The sequence below is a fragment of the Barbus barbus genome (genome assembly GCF_936440315.1).
Source record: "Barbus barbus genome assembly, chromosome: 11".
Classification (NCBI taxonomy): Eukaryota; Metazoa; Chordata; class Actinopteri; order Cypriniformes; family Cyprinidae; genus Barbus; species Barbus barbus.
Window position 1 is genome coordinate 20,930,083 of NC_136739.1, and position 27,614 is coordinate 20,957,696.

Consider the following 27,614-nt stretch of genomic DNA (forward strand, 5'->3'; position numbering starts at 1 on the left):
ATTGACAGTATCAGGGACTCAGTATCAGTGAATAAGAAAGCTGTAAGAACTTTGAAAGTTTGTGAATTTTACAATTTATTTATTTGATTTTATATATACGTGTATATATGTATTTCTTTTTTTTTTTAAGTTTAATACTTTCCTCCCCCTGGCAACTGTTTTGTTTGTTGTAATTAGTCTTTCTATCTTTTTCTTTTCCTTTTTTTATTATTTTGTTTCTTGATAACATGTATGTTATAGTTCTTCGAATAAAAAAAAAAAAACCAAAAAATATAATGGGGCAGACATATGCATTTAAAACTAAATAAGGTATTTTCTTCCAAACCATTTTTTTCAACGTATTTTATCTTTTTTAAACTTATTAATGCTTTTACATTGTGTCCTCAAACAAATTTAGCTGTAACCTTTACTAGTAGGTCGCGCAGGCTGGGCAACTCAATCTCGCATCCCGTGACTGCGCACGCAATCTCTCTTCACTATTAAAACACTTACGTCAGTAGGCTAACTGTGTGACGGACGAAAGAATGAACCAATCAGAGGCCAAGGAAAACAACCTCAGCCAATGAGATCCCAGGGCGGGTCTCCAACAAGGCTGGTCTTCGAGACGGGAAAAGAGTTGTCGACGGGAGGGGAGGCGAAAGAGAGGAGAAGTGAAGATGGCGAGAGGCTCCCGGTGTTTGAGAAGAGCGGTTGCAGAGTGTATCAGAAACTTACCGTCCACAGCCAGTCGAGAAACACCGGGCAGGAATGGAGTGAGGTAATTAACGACGGTTTAATGTTTCGCACTGTCTATGTGCGCTCATGTGAAGATCGAAGTGATTAAGTGAAGTAACTCACGAGCTGCTTTCGTTAGTTGGACGGTTAGTTTCGCTCTTACAGCTGGAGCAAATTTAAGGCCAACATGACAAATTTGTGTCATTAAAGCCTTTGTTTATCGCCCAACAATGTATTATAACTTATGACGTGCTCAAATAAATGTGTAAAAAAAAGAAAAAAAAAAAAAAAAACTTTGGGAGGGGGTGGGAGGGAGTCACATAACGTAACTGGTTGCCAGAAAGCCTAATAAGTGACAGTGGCAAGGTTAAGATATTATATAATTGACCAGGTGTATTTGTTAAAGGCTTTAATTATTTTTTGAATAACTTTCATCAGCTGCGTAGATTTGTTATTTATTTATTTAAAGTCGCTTTAAACTCAGATGCAACCAAATGCTTTTTTTTTTTGAAAAGCTGGTTACCAACTGCATACAGCTGGTGTTTATTCAGAATTATTCATTTATTTAAGATAGCTGCAGATCAAATGCAATCAAATTTTTTATTAGGGAAATGCAAAAGAAAATTTTGGCACCCATCATGTACACAAACACACACACACACACACACACACACAAACGTATATATTAGTGTGTATAGTATAAATGATTTCATTATCAATTCTTTCCAAACACCTTTGCAGGTATGCATTTACAGGAGTCTGCAGCACAAGCCGAGCTGTGACGTTTGTCACCTGTGGCTAGGGATGTGGTGTACCCCAACCAAGTGCTTGGCAGCCAAATGCTATAACTGCTTGGCATAAGGCCATGTCAAGTGTCTGATGGAGACTGCTCTGTCACCATCGACTGAATGAATTTGGCTGCCACTCTTTCCATTGAGGAGATATTGTGCCATTTATAGAGCAAGGCCTCATCCCCTTGAGTTTCAGATGTGTGTGTGATTGAGCCAACATGCATTGGACACATTTTAATGGGATGGTGGGTTACTACTGCCCTTGACTTTGTTGTGGTTGTCAGTTATTACGCTCTCCTTATGATTTGTGTCTTGACCAATGGAGGGCAGGTGAACATGTCATGGGATGCCTATCCTATGTTTCCTTTAACCCCGGTCCTGCCACTGCTTGCACTGCAATGCACTGTTTCATAAAGTTTTGTAGTTAATGATGAACTGTGTAAATGAAGCAGTACATGTTCCAAAGCACAACAGCTGTTATTGCGGATTGCTTGTGTGGTCTAATTTGAATGGCCGGTTGCAACACAGCTGGCTTTTTTAAGCTCCTCTTTAGCATTTCAAAAGCTTGTCATTCAGAGCCTTTGTTAATTCAATTAACCAGTGCATAATAAAGACGACAATACAGAAAACCCTTACAGAAAAGCCTTAAATCCTAAATTTTGCATATACAATTTGCACAACTACGTCTAGGCAACACATACTTGCTATCACATGCTGTTTGCATTTTAGAGTTTAGATTTTTGTTAACTCTGTTAGCCAACTCAAATCCTCAGTTGAGTTTCTAATAAGAATTTTAATATCATTTATTAACAATTGTTCAGTTGTATGTTAGGGCTACCTCAAGTTTAGTAGAGGATGTACATATTGCAGTGTTTCTTATAGTATTCCGTTTAATATACATTTTTTTTTGTTGAAATTATTGTACAGTTTATTATAACAGATGAACAACCATTCATTAAGATACTGATGTCAACAGATATCTCTCTTCATGTGGGATACTGATGACCCGGGCGCCGCCCCTCTTCAGGGCTATGTCAGGTCGTGCTATGGTGGCTCCAGCCAGGGGCTTCTTCAACCTCTCGGAGTCCTTCAACAAGAGAAAGGAGTACTCTGAAAGACGTATTATTGGGTATGTTCCCAACCAAGTTGGATATGGTGTATGATCTGTTTTTTAATTTTTAAATTTTTAATTTGTATTGAGGCCCCTGATTACTTTAGCCCCATTGTCCCTGGAAATGTTGTTTATGTAATAGGGCATGGGAATAATATCTGGTGTCAGCTTTCTAGGTATCTGGGGTTATTGGAGTATGGATCTGTACCGGTTACACACATCATCACAAGTTACTTGGGAAACTCTTTTGAAGCCTGAAATTTTAGAGCAGAGGGCTCAGTCCAGATTAGCTGTCCTGCAGAATTGAGTTCCAGCTGTAATACAGCGCATGTGCACATACTGAATTTGATGAACTTGTCTGCTCTCTGTGAAGTATGTTAGTTATGCAGGTGTGTACCATAAATGTATTCCTGGACAAACTCATTTGACCTATGACATACTAACAACAACTAAAACCAATCACTTGTGTTGTTAAACAACTACTTGAAACACATCACCTAGCTCACAGTTCTCCCCGCTTTTAATTAATTATATTTGTTTTTGTTTTTTTACATTTATTTAAAAGTTTGGTTAATTTATGAAATTTGATGGTTTCCTTGGCAATATGTAAAATGTCCTCTCTTTTTTTTTTTTTACATACTGTGTCAGAGAAAAGTGCATATTCTGATGCAGGAAAGGTCTTCAAGAGCAAGATTGCAACTAGTCTTAATTTCCCTTTGTATCCGTAGCATTTAGTGCTTCAAGCAAAACTCGTATTGGTATTATTTCGAGATTTTGGCAAATCCAGTGATTAGTTCTTCCCCAAAAGCCTTGTTGTAGTATCCTTGTAAACATTCCTTCATTTCCAGGGGCCTGATTCATAAAATAAGTTTACCAAATAAGCCAGGCTTATTTTAGTCTGATTTATTTTGAACCAAATCAACTGACAGTATGTCAGACTAACTGAAATAAACCTGACTTATTTGGTAAACTTGTTTTATGAAACAGGCCCCAGGTGAATGATGAGCCCAGACTGCCAATAATTATATAGAAGCCAGTTAATCCAAATGGTTTTTGAACTATGATGGCCATGTTTGTGTGTGGTACGCATGAGACAGTCAGTGAGTGGATTATAGGTGGTCGGTGGTCATGTTGTCTAAACGGAGACTAGGTTGGAAATTGATCCTACATGAAGGTGGATCTCCAGAGGCACAGTGCTGGTAACCAGAAGGTTGTAAAAGAGTAAACTCCATCCCCATTGTGCCCTTGTTGACTGAACCCTATGTTACTTAAGGGAAAAGTCGTTGGAAAAAATTACCGTCGGTAGCTTTGCATAAAAGCGTGAACTGAATGGAAACTTGCATATCCAGGAACAGAACTGAGCACCTATATAGTAAGGACATTTTCAAAAAGCTTATATTTGATGGATTGTGGCTAACAAGCAGGCAGTGAGGGACTTGAGTCATTTCTATGAATATTTTATCTTATCTGTTATCTTTAACGTGAAGGTCTTAAAATGCTCAAAAATTAGACCTTGAAACTTAAGATAAATCCATGTTTACCTCTGTTGGACCCTGTGTACACAAATCTGATGGTAAACAGTGTTTGACCTTTCTTCTGTCTTGATTCCATTGTGCATTGACGTCCAGCAGTGAGTCAATTCCAAACTGATATAGCGTACCGTGCATCCAGTGAGGTTATGAGCTGCCATGACTCCAAAGTTAGATTAATAAAAAAGGTCATTGTAATCCTCAGATTATAAATTCAGAGTTAGTGTTGTGGCATAATGAATTTAAGCTTAGGGCTGGCAATCAGAAAGTTTATGAGCTATCACTATTGTGCCCATGAGCACTTAACCCTGGATTATTCCTATGTATTTAGTATACTGTAAGTCACTTTGAGTTAAAGTGTCTCCTAAATGACTACTTACTTGCTTAGAAAGATCCTACCCCCCTAAGAAGTCTACTTCTAACTCAAAAATTAAGCAATTTGATGTTAATGTCATTTGCACACAGGACACCATTGTATTGTCTTGCCTAACACTAACAGTCTTTTCTGTGGCACACAGGTACTCGATGCAAGAAATGTATGAGGTTGTGGCCAAAGTAGAAGACTACCTGCTGTTTGTGCCCTGGTGCAAGCGCTCAGACGTTATATTCCGCCGCTCTGGATTTTGCAAGGCCAAGCTGACTGTGGGTTTCTCTCCTATTGTAGAAAACTACACCTCGCTCATTACTACAGTTCGCCCGCATTTGGTCAAGGTATGTACATCACTTTATTTTCTTAAGTGGATCGATTTTATGGATTGATGGCAGACCAATACTTCATAATACTTGTGCTGTCAATCAAGTGTATGAGCTGAAAGTCGTTTTTAACTTTTTTGCATCTTCAGGCATCTTGCTCTGATGGAAAACTTTTCAATAACTTGGAGACGGTGTGGCGCTTCAGTCCTGGTCTTCCTGGCTACCCCCGTACATGCACCCTTGACTTTGCTGTGAGTATTAAAAGCACAGTTTGGTTTATCATCCTCAGGTGAAGCTGGAATGCAATGTACACTCACTGGCCACTTTATTAGGTACACCTTGCTCGTACCGGGTTGGAACCCCTTTTGCATAGATTCAACAAGGTTTTGGAAACATTCCTCAGAGATTTTGGTCCATATTGACATGATAGCATCACGTAGTTGCTGCAGATTTGTCGGCTGCACATCCATGATTCCACCACATCCCAAAGGTGCTCGATTGGATTGAGATCTGGTGACTGTGGAGGCCATTTGAGTAAAGTGAAGTCAATGTCATGTTCAAGAAACCAGTCTGAGATGATTTGAGCTTTGTGACATGGTGCATTAACCTGCTGGAAGTAGCCATCAGACGATGGGTGCACTGTAGTCATAAAGGGATGGACATGGTCAACAACAATACTCAGGTAGGCTGTGGCGTTTAAACGATGCTCAGTTGGTACTAAGGGGCCCAAAGTGTGCCAAGAAAATATCCCCCACACCACCACTACCACCACCAGCCTGAACCGTTGAGACAAGACAGGATGGATCCATGCTTTCATGTTCTTTATGCCAAATTCTGAACCTACCATCTGAATGTCGCAGTAGAAATCGAGACTCATCAGACCAGGCAACGTTTTTCCAATTCTATTGTCCAATTTTGGTGAGCCTGTGCGAATTGTAGCCTCCGTTTCCTGTTCTTAGCTGACAGGAGCAACACCCGGTATGGTCTTCTGCTGCTGTAGGCCATCTGCTTCAGGGTTCGACGTGTTGTGCGTTCAGAGATGGTATTCTGCATACCTTGGTTTTAACAAGTGGTTATTTGAGTTACTGTTGCCTTTCTATCATCTCTAACTAGTCTGCCCATTCTCCTCTGACATCAACAAGGCATTTTCGTTCACACAACTGCCGCTCACTGGATATTTTCTCTCTTTCGAACCATTCTCTGTAAACCCTAGAGATGGTTGTGGGTGAAAATCCCAGTAGATCAGCAGTTTTTGAAATACTCAGACCAGCCCGTCTGCACCAACAACCATTCCACGTTCAAAGTCACTTCAATGCCCTTTCTTCCCCATTCTAATGCTTGGTTTGAACTTCAGCAAGTCGTCTTCACCACATCTAGATGCCTAAATGCATTCCTGCCATGTGATTGGCTGAATAGCAATTTGTCTTACCAAGCAATTGAACAGGTGTACCTAATAAAGTGGCCGGTGAGTGTATATTTAAATTTTAATATTAAGTATATTTTAGGGTGCTTACCAAGACTGATACTGTTTCTTATACTTTGAGTGTATTCACACCAGGAAAGTCCGCTAGTTCACTTGCTTTGGTTCGGACCAAATACAATGATGGTTATTTATTTGTTTTATTGTTTGGTGCGGTTTGCTTTCACACTGCCCTTTTTGCAAGTGAACCAGAAATTGTAAACAAAACCACATGTATGCTAAGGTTATCCGTTCATTGGACAGAAATTCTCAACCAGGGAAAAACAGGAAGTGTAAAAATCTTTCGTAGTGCAATTTTTATTCTTTTACTGATTTGCTGTTATGAGATGATAACGCAATATGAAGAAACTTATGAGCATCATATGAGACAATGTCATACGATGTTGTAATTATGACTTGCCAAAAATAAAATATATAGATATGAAATACTTAAAGCCAGGGCTCTACAGTGCGACCATTTCAGTTGCATTTGCGACTGAAAACTACTGCGTGCGACTATGAAAAAATATTTAGGAGCACCTGTGCGGCTGACCCAATCAGCATGTTTGTGCTGAGGGAGCTTTAAAGGTTTCTAATGTATTGACGTGTTTTTGCAGCGTTGCGTAATGCATCACATAAAAAAAAAAAAGTGTAGACAGTGTAAATAAGAGATTCATTGTGCAGTATAAGGAGCTTCGTTGATTATAATGGTGTTTTGTGAGATTGTGATGAACTAAGATGAGTGACAGCTTTTAATGTTTAAGGGAGTTTGCAAATGTGATATTGATTTAATACAACAGTTCATTAAACAAGAAGTTAATATTAAGTGACTTATATTGTCTGACTACAACACTATTGCCTTATTTTGCTCTTTTTCATCAACGAAAATAGTTTGAAACAGTCCCAGCCAAGCCGCTGCGCATCTCCATTCAAACACAGCGGTGTTTCGTTTATGAATGAACTGCGTTTTTAAATGAATCTAGTGAGTCAATAATTCAATTACCCATTCATAAAGACAGTCATGTACTTCATTCCTGAATGAATCAGCGTTCGAACCAATCAATTAAATGAATGATTCAGTGATAAAACCAGTTACATCCCATCACCTACTGGGAGTTTTGGTTTAATTACTTTTTTTTTTTTTTTATATTTCTACTTTCAAAATTGTATATTTAAAACATGAACCTCAACATGAATTTATGAATTTAATTGCACTTATGCAACCTCTGAGTCTCATTAAACGTCTGAAAATACAACTACAAGCCACTTGTGTTTGTTCTTCTGTGCCACCTCTGTAGTACAAATTTATTTCTTAAATACTGATTTCATTTGATTGGTATCTTATTTTATTTCTTATTCTACTTGTTTTTATTCTGTTGTTTTAATTAGAAATTATAAAAGCTTATTAATATTTTTTTGAATTTGACAAAAGATGACATACTTTTAATAAAGTTAGAAAAGATGCCATTACAAAGGTAAAAGGTCTTGGTACGGTTGTTTGGTGCGTACCCGAGTGCAATTGCTATATTCACACCTGCCCAAAAGATCCGCACCAAGAGGGGAATCGAAGCAAACAAGACAGTAGGGATGCACGATATTGGAATTCTGCCGATATTCGATATGCCGATATTTTTCAACTCATTTTGGCCGATATCGATACCGATATATTTCCTTTTGTTTGGAAACAACACCAAGTCTCTCCTGTGCAGAAATTATAAGCAAAATATTATTAATTTTGGTTAGTTTTTAACAAGAACTTATTTATTAGAATTAAATAAAAAATAATAAAGGTTTTTTAACAGTACATTGAAGCTTTGAAAATAAATATAAATCAACTATATCAATCGCTGCATTTTTTCCCCCAGAAAGATGCAGTGTTAACCCTAATATTTTATTTTAAGATTTAACATTTGTAGATGGTCTAAAACAAGAGTTGTAAAAATTCTGAAAATCTTTTAGAGCTCATGATTTGTTTAAAAAATAAAACATTGCACATTAATGAATAAATCAGTATATATAAAATTATTTAATTTACAATTGTCATGTTTGTGTTTTTTTTTTTTTTTTTTTTTTTTTTCCATGTAAGCTATAGCTTCTGACCATTAAATCAAAACATACTTATTTTATTACATCAATTACTGCTTTATTTAATCAGAAACACAGTCTAAATGTTATTTATGTAGGCCATTTTACTTTTAATTTAATTAGAAGTAGGCCAACAGCGCCCCTACTATTAAAACTACTTACCGAACGGGCATTAGGACCTGGGGGAGGCTGTCACTGCTGCCCCTGCTTGTGCTATAACTGTTTACTCTATCCCACACCGAACGCGTCATTCTGTACATGCCTTCACACATTAAATGCAGCGATCCAAAACAGTCAATCTATTCATCATTCAGACAAAACTTTGCTTCAAGAATGAGCCACATTGCTGACGTGATCTAATCGCTAGCACACCCTGAGCACATGCGAGTTAACCCTTTCCCCTTATCGGCAAGACATATCGGCATAATTTTGCATGTCAGGCCGATGCCGATATTTACATTTAAAGTCATTATCGGCCGATTTCGATATCAGTCCGATAATATCGTGCATCCCTACAAGACAGGTGTGAATACACCATTAAAAAAAATCACCCAAAAATGAAAACTGTCATTAATTACTCACCCTCGTGTCTTTCCAAACCTGTAAGATCTGAATTCCGAGAGCTCTCTGACCCTCACATAGACAGCAAGGATCCTAACATGATCAAGGTCCAGAAACGTAGCAAGGACATAGTTAAAATAAATCATGTGACATTAGTGGTTCAACCGTAATTTTACGAAGCTCCAAGAATATATTTTGTGTGCAAAGAAAATAAAACTAACAACTTAATTCAACAATTTGTCTCTTCCGCGTCACCCTATAGCGCCATTTTGGAGAGTATCACATATGTAAACAATGCATGCACCGTATTTACGGATTCATTGTTTACATTCAGATCAAAGTGTGAACAGCGTATCTGCGCACGGTGCTGCTGACACAGAACAGCATACTTTTAAGTCTCTAAAATGGCACTATAGGGTGACGCGGAGTAGATGAATTTTGTTGAATAAAGTCTTAATTGTTGTATTTGCGCACAAAGTATTCTCGTAGCTTCGTAAAATTATAGTTGAACCACTGATGTCACATATGAGTTGATATGTTTCTGAGCCTTGATCGTCTTAGGATCCTTGCTGTCTATGGAGGGTAAGAGAAATCTCGGATTTCATCAAATATCTTAATTTGTGTTCTGAAGCTGAACAAAGGTCTTACAGGTTTGGGACGACAAGAGGGTGAGTAATTAATGACAATTTTCAATTTTGGGTGAACTGTCCCTTTAAATGTGGTAAACAGAAGCTTTTCTCATATATCATGCAAGCAGATTTGAGCTTAAGGACCAGTGAGCTTTGAATTCCATTCACCTTCTCTAGTATTTCTGAAAAGTCTTAAAGTAAAATCCTTTGAGATGAGCCATAACATTTATGAATTACGACTTTTTGATAAGTCGTAATTCATAAATTAATTCATAATTTTTAAAAAGACTGTTTAGTGGGCTTTTATTATGAGGAAAGTAAAGATCTACTCCTCCCATTAAGAATTACTAATACTGTAAAAGAATCTGAGTTTTGTCTTGATTATGCTATACTACAAAAACACACGACTTGGAATATTTAATGGTAACATCATTTTTGCAAGATCCACCAATCAATTTCCTTTCTAGAGTTTGACTGTTAAACATATTTTGTAGTTGTTATTTAAGTCATCACACTGACTTTCACACAAGCTTGTGCCATCATTTAACAACCTTAGAGCTTATGTTAGCTCTGTCTTGAAAGGTTTATGGGTTTTACATATGGAATCTTAGCATTTTTAAATGTCAGACTAAAACTGTCTGTGAATCAGTTCGTGAAATTTCTACCAAATGTTGATTCCCTGCTTCTGTCTGTCCCTAGATTTCCTTTGAGTTCCGCTCACTCCTGCATTCTCAGTTGGCCACAGTTTTCTTCGACGAGGTTGTGAAGCAGATGGTGTCGGCCTTTGAGCGGCGAGCTTCCAAGCTATACGGCCCGGAGACACAGATCCCACGCGAACTGATGTTCCACGAGGTCCACCACACGTAGTTCATTCCACAGCTTCAGACGGATGGGGAGGGGGTTGTTGTGCAGGGAACTGGGGGTTTTATTGAAAGCATACATTTAGACTATTACAAAGACAGTTGAGAGAGCGGGAGCTCTGTGTGCCTGAATATCGTCAGTGCCTGGTCCAAACAAACCAGTTGATTTCATTTTTTATTTTTTTTTTATGATAAAAAACAAAAGTGGCTGGATCTTTTCATGGAGGGCTTTGTGCCCACTGAGCCCTGCTCCACTACCTCCATGTTAACTTTTTAAAACCCGCTATTAGTATGGCACCTTGAGCCGAATATATTTTTAATATGAGGACCATGAGATGGTTTTTAAAACAGCTGCCAAAAACCATAATGGCTACATGAATGACACAATAGACGAAGGTCATGGGTTTCTTCGAGAGGATGTTATTATGAGATTTTATGGAAAGATTGTCATGTTACACAGTTTATACGACAGGTGAGTGATGTATTTATTGAAAAGCTTTTAGGTGATCCTTTAAGATTTCAAGAAAGGGATGAGGAGACTCAACTTGAGTTTGTGCGTCGCGTGCGGAAGACTGACTGTTGCTGCAGCCAAATGCACAAAGTGCTATCAGGGTATCAAGGCTACACACTGGACTCAGGTCTGTTGTATTCTTGCATACCAGCACAAAAAGGGCATGAAAAATAAACGCTAAGAGGCTGCCTTTCACCACACCGCCTTGCGTTATACCATTTCACACAGTTTAGTCCTGGCAGAGGTGCTCATGTTCACTCCTCAGATGATTTTAAGTGTCCAGATTAAAGACTGCTTTTCTCTCCTGGAGGTGTGCAATATGTTTCTATGTTGTTTTTAACAGACTGCTCACCCAGCTATGATATCCACTGCTTCTAAAAGGGCCCAAACTCTGGGAAACGGAGTGGAACGTAGCAAAACTTTCCCAGAGCTCTCATCAGATTGTAGTGAGGTATCCATCAACACAGACCTTTAAAGATTCCAGTCCATACCTTGCTCGCTTCCACATGCTTACTGCCTTTTACAGAGAAGGTTGCATATTATTTATCATTATCTTAAAAACATGTATACGAGTATCCTGTATTTATTTTGGTTATGGGTTAACCACGTGTACATATCCAGTGTTAGACCACAGACTAAACTTTAGTGTACAATTGAGCTATAAAAAACAAATGGATAATCTCTTTTTTTCTCTCTCTCTCTTTCTTTGTTTCTGTTTTTGGGATCTCTTCTTTTTTGCTTGTTTCAGTTGAGGTGTGTTGTGGGTGAATATATATCCTGCCTGCATGGTTTATAAACTATTTTTATATGTAAAACCAAGCCTTGTGTCTGTTTGTTTGTCAACATCTGGTTCTGACTAGTTTCCACTCTCAAAATAGGGTGATCATGTGAGGGATAATATTAGAGTGCTTCTGAGTAACCTGTGTCATGACCCCCAGTGGCCAGTGACAGTGATGGCATTGACATCTAATTGCAACTCTTTGGCTCGGTTGGAATGAAATATTAACATTATGCAAAATGTGCAGGATCTACAGTATGCTGCATACCACTTTTATTTTTAAATATGTAAAAATATGCATACTGCTCACAGAATACATCCTGAAGAAATGCTAATTAATAGTATTATATCAAAATAGCCATTGGAATAGTAATTAAGCAGATAGACGTTTTATTGTAATCTGAAGGAACACATTCATATATTATTGTTAACTGATTACTGAAAGTTATTAAAACGGTTTTAAATGTGCAGTATAATATTTTTCTTAGCAGCAGCAGCAGCAGATCTGTTAGATACTTTGTGTAAACAGCCAATATTTTTGTTATTCACTGGTAATTTCAAATGTGAATGCAGCTTGCAAATCAGTGAACGCTGAAGGGTGAACATCTACTTTAATTACTTATTAAAAGAGAGAGTGTTGCTGTATTATTCACGTAATAGTCAACAAGTTAAGACTTAACATGAAATCAGTGAACCTATTTCTTAACATGTTTCTGGTCCCGAACAAATGTTTGTCTTTGTAGTAGTCTAAATGTAGTTTGCTTCACTTTTAAGACAATAGCTTTTTCAGACGTCACCGAGACTGCTGATGTTTTAAGGAGAGTATTCTGGTATGGAATGCCCACTTTTCACAATCCAATCAATTCTCAAAAATCAAGGCTTGGCCTTAGTTGTGAGTGCCATTTTATGCCGAATTAATGATATGTGTTAATTGTCAGGCTATACCACAGCGAGACGTTTATCACTTTGAAGTTGATTTATACAAATATTTTCAATGTAAAATTTCTGAGAAGGAAACCCCTGATTGGCTAAGACATTAACAGGATAAAACTCATTTCTTTTTGAACACTGAATTTTATTAAATAAAAAATACAGAATTAATGACTATTGTACAAAACATTGTTGAATGATCATTGTTGCACATTCACAGAGAATGTAGCTTTAAAAACAAACAAGTAATTCTCTTAATAGACAGCAGGTTTTTTTTACTATTCTGTACCACTACTCAAAAGTTAGATGTTTAGAATAACTTCACACTAATTGTATTCAATATTACATTGGGCATACACTTGCATGGCTGTTGTAAAAACTGCTGTGCAACAAGTTCACCCATCCCTCCACTCAACCTTCCAACCAAACTCTAGGCTTGACCAAAAGATGTTCAACCCTCAGATTTAAAGGGACAGTTCACTCAAAAATTAAAATAGTCATCAACCAAAAGAGATTTTGAAAGAAAAAAAACAAAATGCTGTTCAATGCTGTAGAACAGGCATCCTCGAATCTGGCCCGCTCCTGCAGAGTTTAGCTCTAACCCTAATCGAACACACCTGAGTGTGCTAATCAGAGTCTTCAATTTCATTAGAAAATCACAGGTAGGTGAGTTTGTTCAGGGTTGGAGCTAAACTCTGCAGCAGATTGGCCCTCCAGGGAAAGATTTGAGGAACACTGCTGTAGAATGTTGTTTTGGACCTCTCTGACTTTCAAAATATAATATAAAGTCGTAGAGGTTTAGAAAAACATGAAGGTGGGTAAATGACTTTTTTTTTTTGGAGAACTATTCCTTTAAGAAGCGAAACCAGGACCACAGGAAAACGTCACAATTCTTTAAGATGATATCAACATATTTCTTTTCAGTGATAAAAACTAAAGTAACAATTGAAGGCAAAACAAGTACTTGCTCCGTCACAGTTGTGTAATCCTCAAATGAGGGGTTTATTTATATATGAATCAATGAACCGTGTACAAAAAAAAAACATGAACTGATCAATGAAGTGGATTTTTTTTTTTTTTTTATAGATACAACTGGTCAAAGTTCCTACTACATTCTTGCTCATGAAAACAAACTTTAACCTGAACATCTGGCTTTTAAAGCCCCTACAGATGGTCTGATTCAACATTCGTACAACACAAGAGCATGACAGTAAGCAATATGTTAAATGCACTTTCCCATTAGATGTTGGTGAGCACAATGTTATAGAACAAAGGCAGACAGACTCTCTATGGTCACATTATCAAGAACTTGTCTTTCAAGCGGTAGAGTGACGTCTTCAGCCATGAGTAGAGATAAGATTGGATATAGCGGTGGAAGGATGGGAGACTGTACGGTCCATTTCTTTTGCTCCATGATCAGACCAGCAGCACTCAATTTCGGCAGGTTTTTCCAAGTTGAAAGGGAGGGGCAAATCATGTCCCCTGCCCACAACCCTTTCACTAAAGTCAGTGCAGATCGGTTTAGAATCCCATGCCTCCCATGCCTCCCATTCCACCCATTCCTCCAGCCGGCATGTCCTTCTCCTCCTTTGGTATCTCGGTGACAACGGCTTCAGCAGTAGCCAGCAGAGAGGCAACACCTGCAGCATCTAGCAGTGCAGTCCTCACAACCTGCAGGGGGCGACAAAGACAATACACTTACTGAACATAAGGAGCATTGTGTTTTTAATAGGGAAGCACCATCATTACAATTCTGGCTGATACTGATAAGTCAATAATTATTTGAATTTCATGCCCAATAACTGATGAAAGGCAAATATTAAAATGCAATACTATTTGATTATAGTAATAGTAAAAGCTAAAGTAAAAATGATTTAAATGCTACAAAAGGATTTAGACAGTACATTATCATCTACTAGGCATCACATCAAAAACATTAAAATGTGATGTCAGTAAGACTTTGTTTTAAAGAAATAAATGCTTTTAAACAAGAAGGCATTAAACTGATCAAAATAAAATTGAAAACTTTAAATTTCGGTTTCAAACAAATGCTGTTCTTTTGAACTTTCTATTCAATTAATTCTTTAAAAATAAAAGCAACACAACGGTTTTCAAAACGAATAATAAAGAAAAAAAAACGTTTGAACATTACTGAATATAATGTAGGGCAGTATTGTAAATATATCTCGTACGTCAAGATATTAATTAACAGAAACCACTCTGACACATTACTTATAAGTTTGTGAATCCCAAATACACACCTTTGTGGGGTCAATAATGCCTCTTTCAACCATGTTGACATATTCTCCATTCATAGCATCATATCCAATCTCTGGAGCGCTCCGCAAGATCTTCTCCACCACCAGAGAGCCCTCAACTCCTGCATTCTTGGCAATAGTCATTGCTGGAATACGAAGCACTCTGCGAATGATGTCGATACCTTTAAGAGCAAAACAACGTCAGTTTGGGGAAGTTAACAGAGGGTTATTTCTTACAGGACATCTGGAGGATGAGATCTACACTTTAGTCGTTACCAATCTTTTGATCATCATTGACTGGCTTGATGTTGTCCAGGGCTGGCATGCAGCGCAGCAGGGCACATCCTCCTCCAAGAACGATTCCCTCCTCCACAGCAGCTCGAGTGGCATTCAGTGCATCAGTGACACGGTCTTTCTTCTCATTCACTTCAACATCACTTGTTCCTCCAACCTAATGAAGAGAATGATTTTCTATCATTAGGATGGATGCATTATACTAACAAAGAATGATACATTCCTCCTGCTTTCATACCTTAATCACAGCCACTCCATCAGAGAGCTTGGCCAGACGCTCGTTGAGTTTCTCCTTCTCGTAGTCACTGTTTGTGCTCTCCAGCTGTTCAGCGATCTCATCCACACGCTTCTCAATGGCTGCTGGATCACCACGGCCTTTGAGGAGCATTGTGTCATCCTTTGTTACGGTGACCTCGCCGACTCTGCCAAAGTCATGTGCCTGGATGTCTTCAATGGCCAGACCCACAGCCTCATCACCAAACACCTGAAAACACACAGGTCAGGTGTGTTAACAGACTTTATCATGTTCTTATGGGCAATGGCAAGTACCTCAAGAGATGATACATGCCATAATACAATATGTTAAAGCATTGCATAAATTAGATATTTTAAATGAACCATTAATTAATTTAATGAATACAGATGAAGACAAAAGCTTAGGCACATACAGTGCCTCCAGTGGAAATTGCCAAATCCTGCAGCTGGTTTTTCCTGTTGTCCCCGAATCCTGGAGCCTTGACTGCAACGACCTGAAGTCCAACCTTCAACCTGTTGGTGAGTTTTCGCATTGACCTTTAACCCAGAATCTTTAAATAACAGCCTATTCTAAAACCTCAAAAGGACCATACCTTACAAAAAAAGGTTTACTACAGTTGTTACTTTGATATCTCTCTGGCAATTTATCAGCCAATGTCATTAAGAAAATAAATATATAATATTTTTAATAAAAAAATTAAAAAAGCCAAATATTTTGAAAGCTGGATTCTGAAAGAATCCACATTTCTGGAAATCAGTTTTAATAAAACCTTATTATATTTCATGTTTATCTTTTCCATGCATTTCTTGCAAACTTCTTGTTGTGCTAAGGTTTTAGAGACAAACCTGTTGAGGACCAGAGTGCTGAGTGCCTCTCCGTCCACATCTTCAGCAATGATGACCAGAGGCTTGCGATGCTGGTTGGCAAGTTCCAATGCTGGCACGATGCTCTGTACGCTGGAGATCTTCTTCTCACTCAGAAGCAAGTAAGCATCCTGGAACTCACACTTCTGGCCTGCAAATAGAGAATATATGCTGTTGTCATTCCAGCCTTAAAGGAATGGTTCACCCAAAAATTACAATTTGCCATCATTTACCCACCCTCATGTCGTTCCAGACACAAAAGAATATATTCTGAAGAACCAAACAGTTGTTGGCCCCCACTGACCTCCATAGAAGCATACGGGTTTGTAAATTATGACAAAATTCATTCTTGGGTGAACTATCCAATTCCTACAGGTACAAACACACGACCTTTTATTACAAAATACACACCTTTAGCTGTGTTGATGAAGTAAGGAGAAATGTAGCCACGGTCGAACTTCATGCCCTCAATGATCTCAAGTTCATCATGTAGGGTTTTACCATCCTTTAAACAAGAATTACAGCCCAAGTGTGAGGTATTTTAAGGATCAAACCATCATTCCACCTGTTCTAAATACTACTTCTGCTGTAGCAGCCTACCTTCACTGTAATAACACCCTTGCGGCCCACTTTCTTCATAGCATTGGAGATGATGTTACCAACTTCAGTGTCTCCATTGGCAGAAATAGTGGCCACCTATAACAAAGAAAGATTAACAGAAACAAACAACAACAAAAAAAACTACCATACTTGGTGCGCATTTTTAGAACACTTCTTACCTGAGCAATTTCCTCTGGTGTTGTGACTGGCTTGGAGAGTTTCTTGAGTTCATTGATGACTTCTTCCACCGCCAACATGACTCCTCTACGGATCTCCACAGGGTTGGCGCCTTTGCTGATGGTGTCAAATCCCTCCTTGGCAATAGCACGGGCCAAAACTGTGGCCGTTGTGGTGCCGTCTCCAGCCTCCTCGTTAGTGTTGTTGGCCACGTCCTGCACCAGCTTGGCCCCGATGTTCTTATACCTATCCTTCAAGTCGATACTTTTGGCAACTGTGACACCATCTTTGGTCACTTTGGGGCTGCCCCAGCTCTGCTCAATGATAACGTTGCGACCCTGAGGGAGAGAGGCGAATCTAGTTGTTCCTGCCATTAATGATTATAAATGTGACTTTAAGAGGAGTAACATATCTGCTGTTCCCCTGGCGACTGATTAAACTCTGTATACCTTTGGTCCCATGGTGACGGCCACAGCATCAGCCAGCAGGTCAACGCCCTGGAGCATGAGGGCGCGGGCATCTGCTCCAAACTTGACGTCCTTGGCATACGCACGGGTCAGGTGTGGGGCCAGCGCCCTGCACACTGGCCTGATCTGTTTCATTACACTGGGTAAACGCAGCATTTCTATGAGAAAGAGAGTAGAAGTAGAACACTTTTTATTCAGATTATTCATGATGAGTGAGTTTTGCATCATTATAATAAAAAATAAAGATAATATAAAAAAAAGAAAAAAATAATCCAATAATTTTGTCCACAGTTTTCAAGGGCTCTTTATCCAGTTGTTTGTGATTTATTGGATAAGGATTAGTAATAAGGACTTTTTTTTCTTACTCCTGACTTCTACTTGATAAAATATTTTAGAGCTTGGCATGACTAGAAAAAAAAGGATATTCTTTTAAAAGATGCCCACAAGATTTTATTAATTTAACTTTTCAGAGTCTAGAATAACACTTTAATAAGGCTCTCTCATGTATTCATGTTTTCAATGGCCATAGATAAATTAAAATATATATTTTTAAATTCTCTTTATTTTTAGTTGTTTTGTCATTTAAAATAATTTTAAGTCATCTTGAGGCACCCTCGGAATTTTCTCCTTGATCCCTGGTTGAGAACTGATTTGGTAGCCCCGCCCAAAACCCACGGCATTGGCTGATGTTGGCAGAGAGCCGTTTCTGATTGGCTGACATACGAGCGTCATTTCTCATAATTGAATTGATATCGGCCAGGCAGTAGAGACATTTTATGTATGATATTCAACCTCCCAAACCCCCTTTCCCACCTAAACCACTGAAAAAAAATTCAAGTCTTGTGTTGAGGTCACATGAGAACAAATCCGGATGCCAAAAATTAGTCTTTGCCCCCGCTGGTCCCTGCAAGCGTTATATGAATCTTTGCCTGATTCATTCATTAACTTATCTTCATCATATTTCGTGTTCAAAATACCAAGGCTTTGCGTTAAAACGTTGCTTTAGAAAATACGAGGTGATAATCACCACTGGCATGGTTCACCTGGACAGTTACTACAATGTTTCGAAAAGCCAGATCAACCAAAAAAAAAAAAAAAAAAAAAAAAAAAGGGGGAAAAGTTTTAAAAAGCAACGAACGCAGGCAATAATTACACTAAACTGAAGTGTGTTAATGTTCATGCAGTGGTCTTTCATCCCCCCCACGTGTGTTCAGGGCGTCACAAGGTCAAAATCACTCCGCGTCACGACAGAGACGGAAATGATCCCTTTCATCCCCATGTGTTCAGGTTACAAAGTTCCCGGGGTACTCCTTTTCTTTTAGCAAAACTAACTATTGTAGCCCTGACACCGATTAAATATTCCAAACATAACATGTGTAAAATTCTTAGGCCTCAATTTCATAGAATTTGCTATAGTTAGCATGCAAGCTATAAGCACCACTATAATTCATTAAGACTGGGCTTTATTATTTTGCTAATAAAGTAGTCGTCAGTTAAGTAGATATGACACTGATGCATTATAATTGTCAAGCAATGCACGTGATATGCATACTATATTTGTTGCACTCATGCCAGTTAGTATAATGAGCACCATCAGCATCTGCCATAAAAGTATAAATGTTCCAGAATACGATATGATTAAATAACAGCTAATTACACAATAAACATGCACTACTCGACAGAACCAACTGACAGCTCTGGCATTACAAAATGATGTTACGTGTTACATATCTGCCTCTTCGATCTCATTAATCTTTATATTACCAGGCCAGTAAATAGCGTTATGCGGTTTAGTATGTTTATAGGCTTTTACAAATGAGTATAATGCTAAAATTGACTTACTGCAGAGTGATCTGGAGGCGAAAGAAAGGATGCGCGTGTCCGTCAGACTGAATGATATAAGAAGAGGAGCCGCTTCAGAGCTGCTGCAGTTACACTGAACTCACATGTGTTCTTCATCCGGGTAACCTCCCCCCGCCCTGGCATCTGAATAACCCACTATTATCAAACAATAGATACGCATTAAGCTCTTAAATACATAGATGCCTTGATTTGCTTTTTGTTTCAATGTCATTCAACATACTTCGTTCATACTGAAGGAATTTATAATCAAGATAAATTAAAATAGCCCATTATATTGTTGTTGTGCTCGTTCCGGGGCGACAAATTCGAGAATTTTCGCAGATTCTATTGGAGAAAAAAAGACGCCAGAGTTCAAGATTGTGCAACAAAAAATGCTATTGCGTTTTACAAATTTCTTTGATTTTGTTTTAAAGTCTTATATATTATATAATATATTGATTTATATAAGTCAATAAATTCGTATTTATATTGTATAATTATTTAGTATTTAGAGTGGGTTAATATTATTATTTATTTATTATTTAGTTCCCTATTTAGGCAGCTTTTTACTACCTTTCGTGTGTTATTTGTAATCAACAATGCCTTTGAAACAATTAAAAAATATATTTAAATGTCTGTGCACGTTTAGCGATCGAGGAATATTCTAGATTGCAGGACAGGGGTCGGTAAGGATTAGTTTCTGCGCATGCGCAATGCCCTTCCAGACATTTCTTCTTCACGTGGATCGCACTAGTGAAGTGGTCCAGTGTGACTGTCTTATGCTGCTCTGTTGGACGCGCTTTTCATAAAGATCATCTAAAATGGTAAGACGCGTAAGATAATTTATCTAGCTACACCATCTGAATGAGTTGTTCCTGTAGTTATTTGATTTGTGTGACTGAGCTATAGCGCAATGTTTTATAACGCTCCATCCATTGCAGCTGCAAGGTCACGGTTAGGAATATCTTCGTGCTCTGAGTTAATATAACACAATGATGCGATGCGAAGCGTGTTTCTTTAAACACGGAGTGTTTGTGAGAAAGGTTTATAATGAAGGTTGTCTCACTCTGCTAGGCTCAAAGATCATTACAACCAATAGCTTTTCGGCAAGATATGTACTTCCGGGTCATTTTGAATGGAGGTGAACGTGTGTGCATTGTGATGTACAGTAACTCTGATTATTTAGTTTTCAGTTCGATTCAGGCATAGAGATGAAATATTGTCTCAAGAGGGGCTGACAGTTTATTTGCATTAACCTTGTAATAAATGAGCATATTAATAAAAAATGCTTATACTTCAATGGCTACCAGACAATATCGAAAGACATTTGTGACGTGAATTATGAATTGCATTTAAATGTATTATGAGGCCAGATGAAATGCACAACTGATTCATTCTAGAATCTTCTACATTCCAAACCGTTCAGCCTTGGAGGTTTATCATGTTGTCTGTCCCTTTGTCCTTCAGCAGGATAAGTAAACATTTACAAAACCTCCAAATTTCTCTCCTCCCCCACATCAACCCTCAACATCTCCTATCCCATCTACCCTCCCTCACACATGACCTTCTCTCAAGGTCACACACACACTCACATCTGTTCTCAGACAAGCAGCTGCTCTTGTCTTTGAAACTTTGTGAACCGTAATGGTCAGTGTTTTTGTTTTTTTTTCTTTCTTAAAGGTATCCATTTTAAATATGCATCTAATTTAGTAGCCTAAAATTTGTAATCTGTATGGGAGGTAAACTAAAGATTTAAATGACTCAAGAACTTCGGAAAGCATTACTTAAAGGCCTGCTTTTAAAAGTGAATGTAACCATAGTAGATTTTGATTTGATTAATATTATTTTAACACCTTTGGGCATAGATTTACAGTATAGCAAAAACTGTAGAGGAAAAGGGAGACTTGGACAAAAAAGAAAAGGAAATAATTTTCTCTTTTCTAGTCTGCAATGCCCCCTAGTTGCACATTTTTGTAGTGTTGCAAAACATGCATATACCATTTCTACACTGTACTAAGCCTGCCTTTACCCCAAAGCAGGCTTTCCGGAAATTTCTTCCCATGTTCGACCGCGTGTTGGTGGAGCGACTAGCTGCAGAGATGGTGACGAAAGGAGGCATCATGATTCCAGAAAAGTCTCAAGCCAAAGTGCTGCAAGCTACAGTGGTGGCAGTGGGTCCAGGATCCACCACCAAGGTAGTTTTTTTTTATAGGCTCATATTTTATGATCTGATTTAAGCCTTTTCTTTACAGTGTGTGAGATGCAGGCTGTACCTCAGAGTTTAAATGCTGTCTGTCTTTCAGGATGGGAAAGTAACACCTGTCTGCGTCAAAGTTGGGGATAAAGTTCTGCTGCCGGAGTATGGAGGAACAAAAGTTGTTCTTGATGATAAGGTTAGATCATTAGTCATGATTGGATTATAAGATGATTGATTTTTTTTTTTTTTTATTCTTATGTATATCTTATTATTAGTTAATACGTATCTATTATTAGACTATTTCTATTCTTCACAGCTTTGTTTTCATTCCTATCAGAAATTAAATATGGTGCTATCCTGGCTAAGTTCTATAGAAGACATGTAACCAAAATAATAATTTGTGACATGATTTTACAATGGCCATTTTTGTATTTTTGTTTTCTTTTGTAGGACTATTTCCTGTTCCGGGATGGAGATATTCTTGGCAAATATGTAGAATGAAGTCTGCTTGCTCAACCATCTGTGTCATTCTGGAGTCCATAGAGTAAATGGTTGTTCCATGTTTTTCTTTTTTTCTATGTCATTCAATTGTAAATAAGTATGATCAAGTTTTGTTTAAAATAAAGTGATCGTGATGTTTCATCTTGCTTCTTTATGGAACAGTTTGGAAATGAACATGTGAATGTTGAAACATGGATATGGACTGTCTAAATTGTGAGTATTAGGATACACACAAAATTAAATGCAATTACTTTATATTCTATATTCATGAATGGTTTGTTTTGGTGTTTGGTCCAGTATAAATTCTTTAACTCTAACTTTGTAGAAGATTATAATGGATTTTTTTTTTAATTGTTATTATAAAGTAATTAGTGAACTAATTATAGGGTTTAAAAATTAATGTTTTACCAGACAAGTTCTTATTCCATGAATAATTTCGTTTGAATTATGAGTATGTGCTACAGGATGTGATCAGAAGGAATAACTAAAATAATAATATTACAGTGCCTTCTGAAAGTTATCCAGACTCCTAGACTTTTTTTTATCACAATTATACAAAAAGTGTTTTTCAATTGCCATGACATTTTTATTCATTAAAAATTATTCAAAGATTCAAATGTATTTTTCTTATTTGACATGATTTAGAATAATCAATATGTACACGTATACATTATTAATGAATGGATGTAAGAAAGAAATTCAAATTTGGTAGTGCACTCTTGGAAGCTTGGTTCATTGCGGATATTATTATTATTTTTTTTTTAAAGAGCCAAGAAATAAATATGAATGGACTCAAGGCTTTGTGTTTGTACAGGAAAGTCATTGAGTCCTTAAAAAATACATTTTACGGCTAATAATGCCTGCAGTACTCCATTAGTCAGGTCTTTATGGAGGGGCTAGATCAGGGCTCTCCAAACTCGGTCCTGGAGGCCCGGTGTCCTGCAGAGTTTAGCTCCAACCCTAATCAAACCCACCTGAAGCAGCTAATCCAGCTCTTACTAGTCATACTAGAAACGTCCATGCAGGTGTGTTGAGGCAAGTTGGAGCTAAACTCTGCAGGACACCGGCCCTCCAGGACCGAGTTTGGACAGCCCTGGGCTAGATGAAAGGAGTGAAATCCATATGAGATTCCACCTAGAGTTTCACCACAGGGGCCAGCTGCAAAAATGGCTTATTACAGTCATCTTTTTTTAAAGGCAGGTTATTACATTTTTTAATGCAGTTGCCTAAAATTCTTTATTTAAATTTGAGGGTAAAAGTGAGACTGGTTATGTCTTGGCTAACCGCTAGCTGGTCAGACTAGTTCTTAAGACACACAGTATAAGTATAATGGCTGTGTTAATGCAACAGACACCAGTTCAATTCAATTCAAGTTTATTTTCAATTCAAGTTTATTTGTATAGCGCTTTTTACGATACTAATCGTAGCAAAGCAGCTCTACAGGATATATAATATATTTATATATGGCAGAACCTTAATATGTTTGACTTATGGCAAAATTTGGTAATTCTGTATGTTCAAATAAAACAGTTTAAAATACAGTTCAAAATAAATATTAAACAATACTATACATAAAATAAGTACTTTTAAGACAATTTTTTGCCCAGTATTTGTTGGCTTCACTGCATCTGAGCTCCTCCTGTAGTAGCTCTACTCGTCCATGGGGGGCGCTGTCAATCAAACTCTAAATCTGTCGAGATGGTCATGGCGGAGGGCACAGCTGTTCTGAGGAGGAATAGACCAGGCACCAAGGCGAAGGTAAAATGAACAGCGAATGACATTTGAAAGCGTTTTACAAACGCATATCTGTTCGTAGAGTATATTCGAATGCCATATTTACATAAACAACGATTTGTTCTCCTGCGAGCGGAAGCCGCAGATATGCTAAGGAGCTAAGCTAGCAGGTAGCCGAGAAAACTAACGATTCCCAAATGGAGGGTTTTAGCTGAATATCCTGTTCAATTTCATTCATGATAGGATTTATGTCCTGTTTGAAAGTACTTGAATATATAGTGAAGTATGAGGCAGGAGGCGTCCGAAATGCCAGGCTTTCACGATCTAGTTTTTTGGCTAACGTTAGCAGCCGTCTGGAAGTACCCGGATGAACATCACTGCTGATGCTGAAATACATGAAATTATTATATTTAAAACACAGTTAACATAATATACGATTGTGTGTCAGAACCATGCAGCTCTCAGGTATTATACACTGCTGTTTCCAGTCACTAATATATAAAGAAATTGACATAGTCATTGGGACAGTTTACCATGTTTTTTTGTACCTATAGGTAGGTGCAAACTATGGTAACAACGTCGAAAACGTAGTAAATTGTCTAAAAGCTTTGAAGTATATATGTATCACACGTGTACTGTCAACAATTGCTTAACAGTGGTTGAACTGTCGTAAATATTTTAGTGTTGTTTTTAATGTGTTTTTTAAAACTGTGGTTGTGTTATTCATTATTAGGACTTCTATAACTGGTCTGATGAGTCTTTTGAAGAGATGGACAGCACACTGGCAGTGCAACAGGTGACAGCTTTTCTTACTTCATTGAATCACTAAAGAAGATTTTTGAAAGGGTGCGCTTTTCTAGACCACAAAAGTGACAAAAAAGCACTGTAAAAATTGTCAATGTGAGTTTTGCGCTATAAGCAGTGCAGTAACTTTATATGAGGAACAGATTGAAGTTATTTGCTGAAGATCATTATATTTCGAAGTTATTTTTTAATTTCTGTTGTGTTTTTATATTGTGATTGATAGTTGTTGTTTTTTTGCTTTTCAGTATATTCAGCAGAACATCCGTTCAGACTGTTCCAACATAGAGAAGATTATGGAGCCTCCAGAGGGACAGGATGAGGGGGTGTGGAAATATGAACATCTCAGGTATATTATTATTACATATATATAGTTTTTGGTTACAAAATAGGTCCCACATTATATTATACATTGCCTTTAACTACTATGTACATGCATAAAAATGTGTACTTTGTGTTGAAGTTGTTTGTAAAATGCTTTTGCTGCTATTGAGCTGAGATACAATTCTGTATCATGGTTAGGTTTATGGGTGTTGAAGTAGGGTCACCAGTCTAATTATAGATGTAATTACTGAATTGAATTATAATATATGTAATTACATGCTGTTTTTTTATTATATACATACAACTTAAAAGCATGTATGAATAAGGGCATTGTTTATTTAAATGTTAGTACACAGTAGTTAAAGACAAAAATGTACAAAATGTTTATCAGATGCTCATTTTTTACTGTATCTTGGGAGTTATTGAATTGTGTAAATTGTAAATATCATGTTTTGTGTATAGACAGTTCTGTTTGGAGCTCAATGGTTTAGCAGTTAAACTGCAGGTAATTCTCTTTCATACACTTTACAGTCGTCTTCAGATATTTATGAAGACAGTACAATGATGTGTAATGTCTTTGCTCCACAGAATGAGTGTCATCCTGATACGTGTACCCAGATGACTGCCACTGAGCAGTGGATCTTTCTGTGTGCTGCCCATAAGACTCCCAAAGAGGTGAGTCTCTGTGATCTTTTGATCCAAGTTAAAAGTTTGCAGTTGAAATTAGCTTAGTGCCCATGTATGACTTAGGGCTGCATAATCTGTAGATTATGTCTTTGGTTAATCAGATAAAAAAGCCAGCTGTTATGTTTTTCATGCTCAGAATGTTTAAATTGATAATCAAATGAGTTATCGATCAGTTGTTGCAGTCCTAATGAATTTCTTTACAGACTGAATTGCAGAAGCTAAAATACGGATAATTATGTCTTGTGTTGATTTGTTTGTTTACTGTGCCTCACAGTGCCCTGCCATTGACTACACAAGGCACACTCTTGATGGAGCTGCGTGTCTTCTCAATAGCAACAAGTATTTTCCCAGCCGGTGAGTAAAGCGTTCAGTGCTCCTTCTGGAGATCTGTTTTCCTGCGGAATTTAGTTCCAGAACTGCTTGAACACAACCTAATTTGAGTTTTTAATGGACCCCCAAACCATTTTTTTCCTTGTTTAGGGGTGGGCGATATAACCAGAATCAGTAGTAAATAAGCTGTTTTTATTATTAAAACCTTATACAGTTCATACCTTTCAACACTTACAGAGTTCCATGTCACTGCATGATGACTAAATTATTCCAACCTCCAAGTACTATAAATAAATACAGCTTTATCTACATATATGCAGTACATCATGAATTTATAAGCTGTTTTGCGCTTCAAAATTGAAGTTGGATCTCAAGAACATATTAGGAAGGAAGGCCTTCATGAACAGATTTGTGCACCCTTGCATTACTATGTTAATTTCTAGGATTTTCTAGCTGTAAACAGGCTATTGATGTTTTCTGTAACCGCTGATCCTCTCACTGCTTTCCGTATAGCGTCAGCATTAAGGAATCATCTGTGGCCAAACTGGGCTCTGTTTGCCGTCGCATCTATAGGATCTTCTCCCATGCTTACTTTCACCACCGCCAGATTTTTGACAAGTATGAGGTAAGCAAGATCATTTATGTAATTCATAAGCACATACATTTCATAAAACAGAAAATCGGCTCTGCTCCGAAACCTATCGCACTGCTTATTTATGCATCATTTCACAATCCTGAACGTCAGTCATAAAAATCATTCCATCATAAAGCTTACTATTTTACCAAATATTTGTGCTGTATTTTTCTGCTTCGAGCTTTTGTAATCAGGAATTGCTGCCCATTAAGAATGGTTCCAATTAGTCACTAATGAGATTTCTGTGTGGTTCATGTCTAAGCAGAGTTTTTGGAGTCATTACTTCATTTAAAGTGAATGTTAAGCATGATAATGTCAGTGGTCATGACAAAGCAACTACTGTTCATTCAAACAGCATTTCCTGCAGTGGTCAGTAGGAGGCATCTTTGGACAGTTTGCTAAAAAGCACAATCAAAACAGCATCAGATAGAATTTTATTTTCAAAAGATCATCTCTTTCCCACAGAACGAGACTTTCTTGTGTCACCGCTTCACTCGTTTCGTGATGAAGTACAACCTCATGTCTAAGGACAACCTCATTGTGCCCATCCTGGAAGAGGAAGTCCAGAGTGCCACTGCTGGGGAGAGTGACGCCTGAGCTGCATCTTGAGCCTCTAGAATCCAGACAGCAGAGGTGTACAACTTTAGTCATTTGACATATGTTACTTTTCCACTCACTAATGCTTCATTTGATCCATCATTCAGCTGTAACAATCAAAATGTTACATCAGCAGCTCCTTGTACATATCTCACTCCATCTCCATTGTAAATCCTGCTTAACCAATAAGAATTTCCTTTTTTTTTTTCCTCCCTCTCTCGACTATAATCGAGTCTGGTGATATTCACACTGTTTTTTCCCTCGTTGTTAAGTTATTACATGGGTGGAGGGCTCTTATCCGGCCCACTTTGTCCTTTTTTTTTTTAAATAAACTAAAATGTATGGTATTTTCATTGTCAATTGTTAATAAAAGACTTGTACCTAATCTACAATTGTTTGAC

The 27,614-nt window shown here is 37.7% G+C and overlaps 3 protein-coding genes across 8 annotated transcripts; 2 read left to right on the plus strand and 1 right to left on the minus strand.

Moving 5' to 3' along the window:
- Positions 1-577: 577 nt before the first annotated feature.
- Positions 578-12,834, plus strand: LOC306876747 (coenzyme Q-binding protein COQ10 homolog B, mitochondrial-like). 3 transcript variants are annotated; one of them, XR_013784850.1, is made up of 6 exons: positions 578-757; positions 2,482-2,634; positions 4,664-4,856; positions 4,988-5,089; positions 10,272-11,394; positions 11,692-11,754. XR_013784850.1 is itself a non-coding variant. In XM_079428133.1 (5 exons), exons 1-5 carry the CDS (start codon positions 657-659, stop codon positions 10,437-10,439), a joined length of 717 nt encoding a protein of 238 aa, XP_079284259.1. In that variant the 5' UTR covers positions 578-656; the 3' UTR covers positions 10,440-12,834. The 3 variants fall into 3 exon arrangements, 1 of the variants encoding a protein (XP_079284259.1); XR_013784851.1 differs by lacking the exons at positions 10,272-11,394; positions 11,692-11,754 and adding an exon at positions 5,805-6,932 and having other exon boundaries at positions 4,988-5,328; XM_079428133.1 differs by having other exon boundaries at positions 10,272-12,834.
- LOC306876746 (60 kDa heat shock protein, mitochondrial-like) lies at positions 12,785-19,508 on the minus strand. Its single transcript, XM_079428132.1, has 11 exons — positions 19,409-19,508; positions 17,549-17,724; positions 17,102-17,437; positions 16,923-17,018; positions 16,734-16,827; positions 16,305-16,473; positions 15,872-15,971; positions 15,442-15,687; positions 15,186-15,360; positions 14,913-15,091; positions 12,785-14,322 (listed from the first exon to the last, which is right to left on the minus strand). Exons 2-11 carry the CDS (start codon positions 17,720-17,722, stop codon positions 14,173-14,175), a joined length of 1,719 nt encoding a protein of 572 aa, XP_079284258.1. The 5' UTR covers positions 17,723-17,724; positions 19,409-19,508; the 3' UTR covers positions 12,785-14,172.
- Positions 19,509-20,096: 588 nt separating this feature from the next.
- LOC306877223 (MOB-like protein phocein) lies at positions 20,097-27,600 on the plus strand. 4 transcript variants are annotated; one of them, XM_079428856.1, is made up of 9 exons: positions 20,132-20,232; positions 21,445-21,603; positions 24,574-24,636; positions 24,890-24,990; positions 25,428-25,470; positions 25,554-25,640; positions 25,927-26,006; positions 26,496-26,607; positions 27,082-27,600. In XM_079428856.1, the coding sequence occupies exons 1-9, from the start codon at positions 20,230-20,232 to the stop codon at positions 27,211-27,213; spliced, it is 780 nt and encodes a 259-aa protein (XP_079284982.1). In that variant the 5' UTR covers positions 20,132-20,229; the 3' UTR covers positions 27,214-27,600. The 4 variants fall into 4 exon arrangements, with proteins under 4 accessions (XP_079284979.1, XP_079284982.1, XP_079284980.1 ...); XM_079428855.1 differs by lacking the exons at positions 20,132-20,232; positions 21,445-21,603 and adding an exon at positions 23,775-23,864; XM_079428853.1 differs by lacking the exons at positions 24,574-24,636; positions 24,890-24,990; positions 25,428-25,470; ... (2 more) ...; positions 26,496-26,607; positions 27,082-27,600 and adding exons at positions 21,712-21,801; positions 22,056-22,904 and having other exon boundaries at positions 20,097-20,232.
- The last annotated feature ends 14 nt before the right edge of the window (positions 27,601-27,614 follow it).

Coding starts and splice junctions, on each gene's coding strand:
- LOC306876747 (XM_079428133.1), top strand. CDS start 657: ATGGCGAGAGGCTCCCGGTGTTTGAGAAGAGCGGTTGCAGAGTGTATC. Junction 758..2,481: donor CCGGGCAGGAATGGAGTGAG/GTAATTAACGAC, acceptor TGATGTCAACAG/ATATCTCTCTTCATGTGGGA. Junction 4,857..4,987: donor TTCGCCCGCATTTGGTCAAG/GTATGTACATCA, acceptor TTGCATCTTCAG/GCATCTTGCTCTGATGGAAA.
- LOC306876746 (XM_079428132.1), bottom strand. CDS start 17,722: ATGCTGCGTTTACCCAGTGTAATGAAACAGATCAGGCCAGTGTGCAGG. Junction 15,688..15,871: donor CAATTTCCACTGGAGGCACT/GTATGTGCCTAA, acceptor GTGTGTTTTCAG/GTGTTTGGTGATGAGGCTGT. Junction 15,361..15,441: donor ATGGAGTGGCTGTGATTAAG/GTATGAAAGCAG, acceptor TCTCTTCATTAG/GTTGGAGGAACAAGTGATGT.
- LOC306877223 (XM_079428856.1), top strand. Junction 24,637..24,889: donor GCACACTGGCAGTGCAACAG/GTGACAGCTTTT, acceptor TTTGCTTTTCAG/TATATTCAGCAGAACATCCG. Junction 25,471..25,553: donor GTTTAGCAGTTAAACTGCAG/GTAATTCTCTTT, acceptor TTTGCTCCACAG/AATGAGTGTCATCCTGATAC.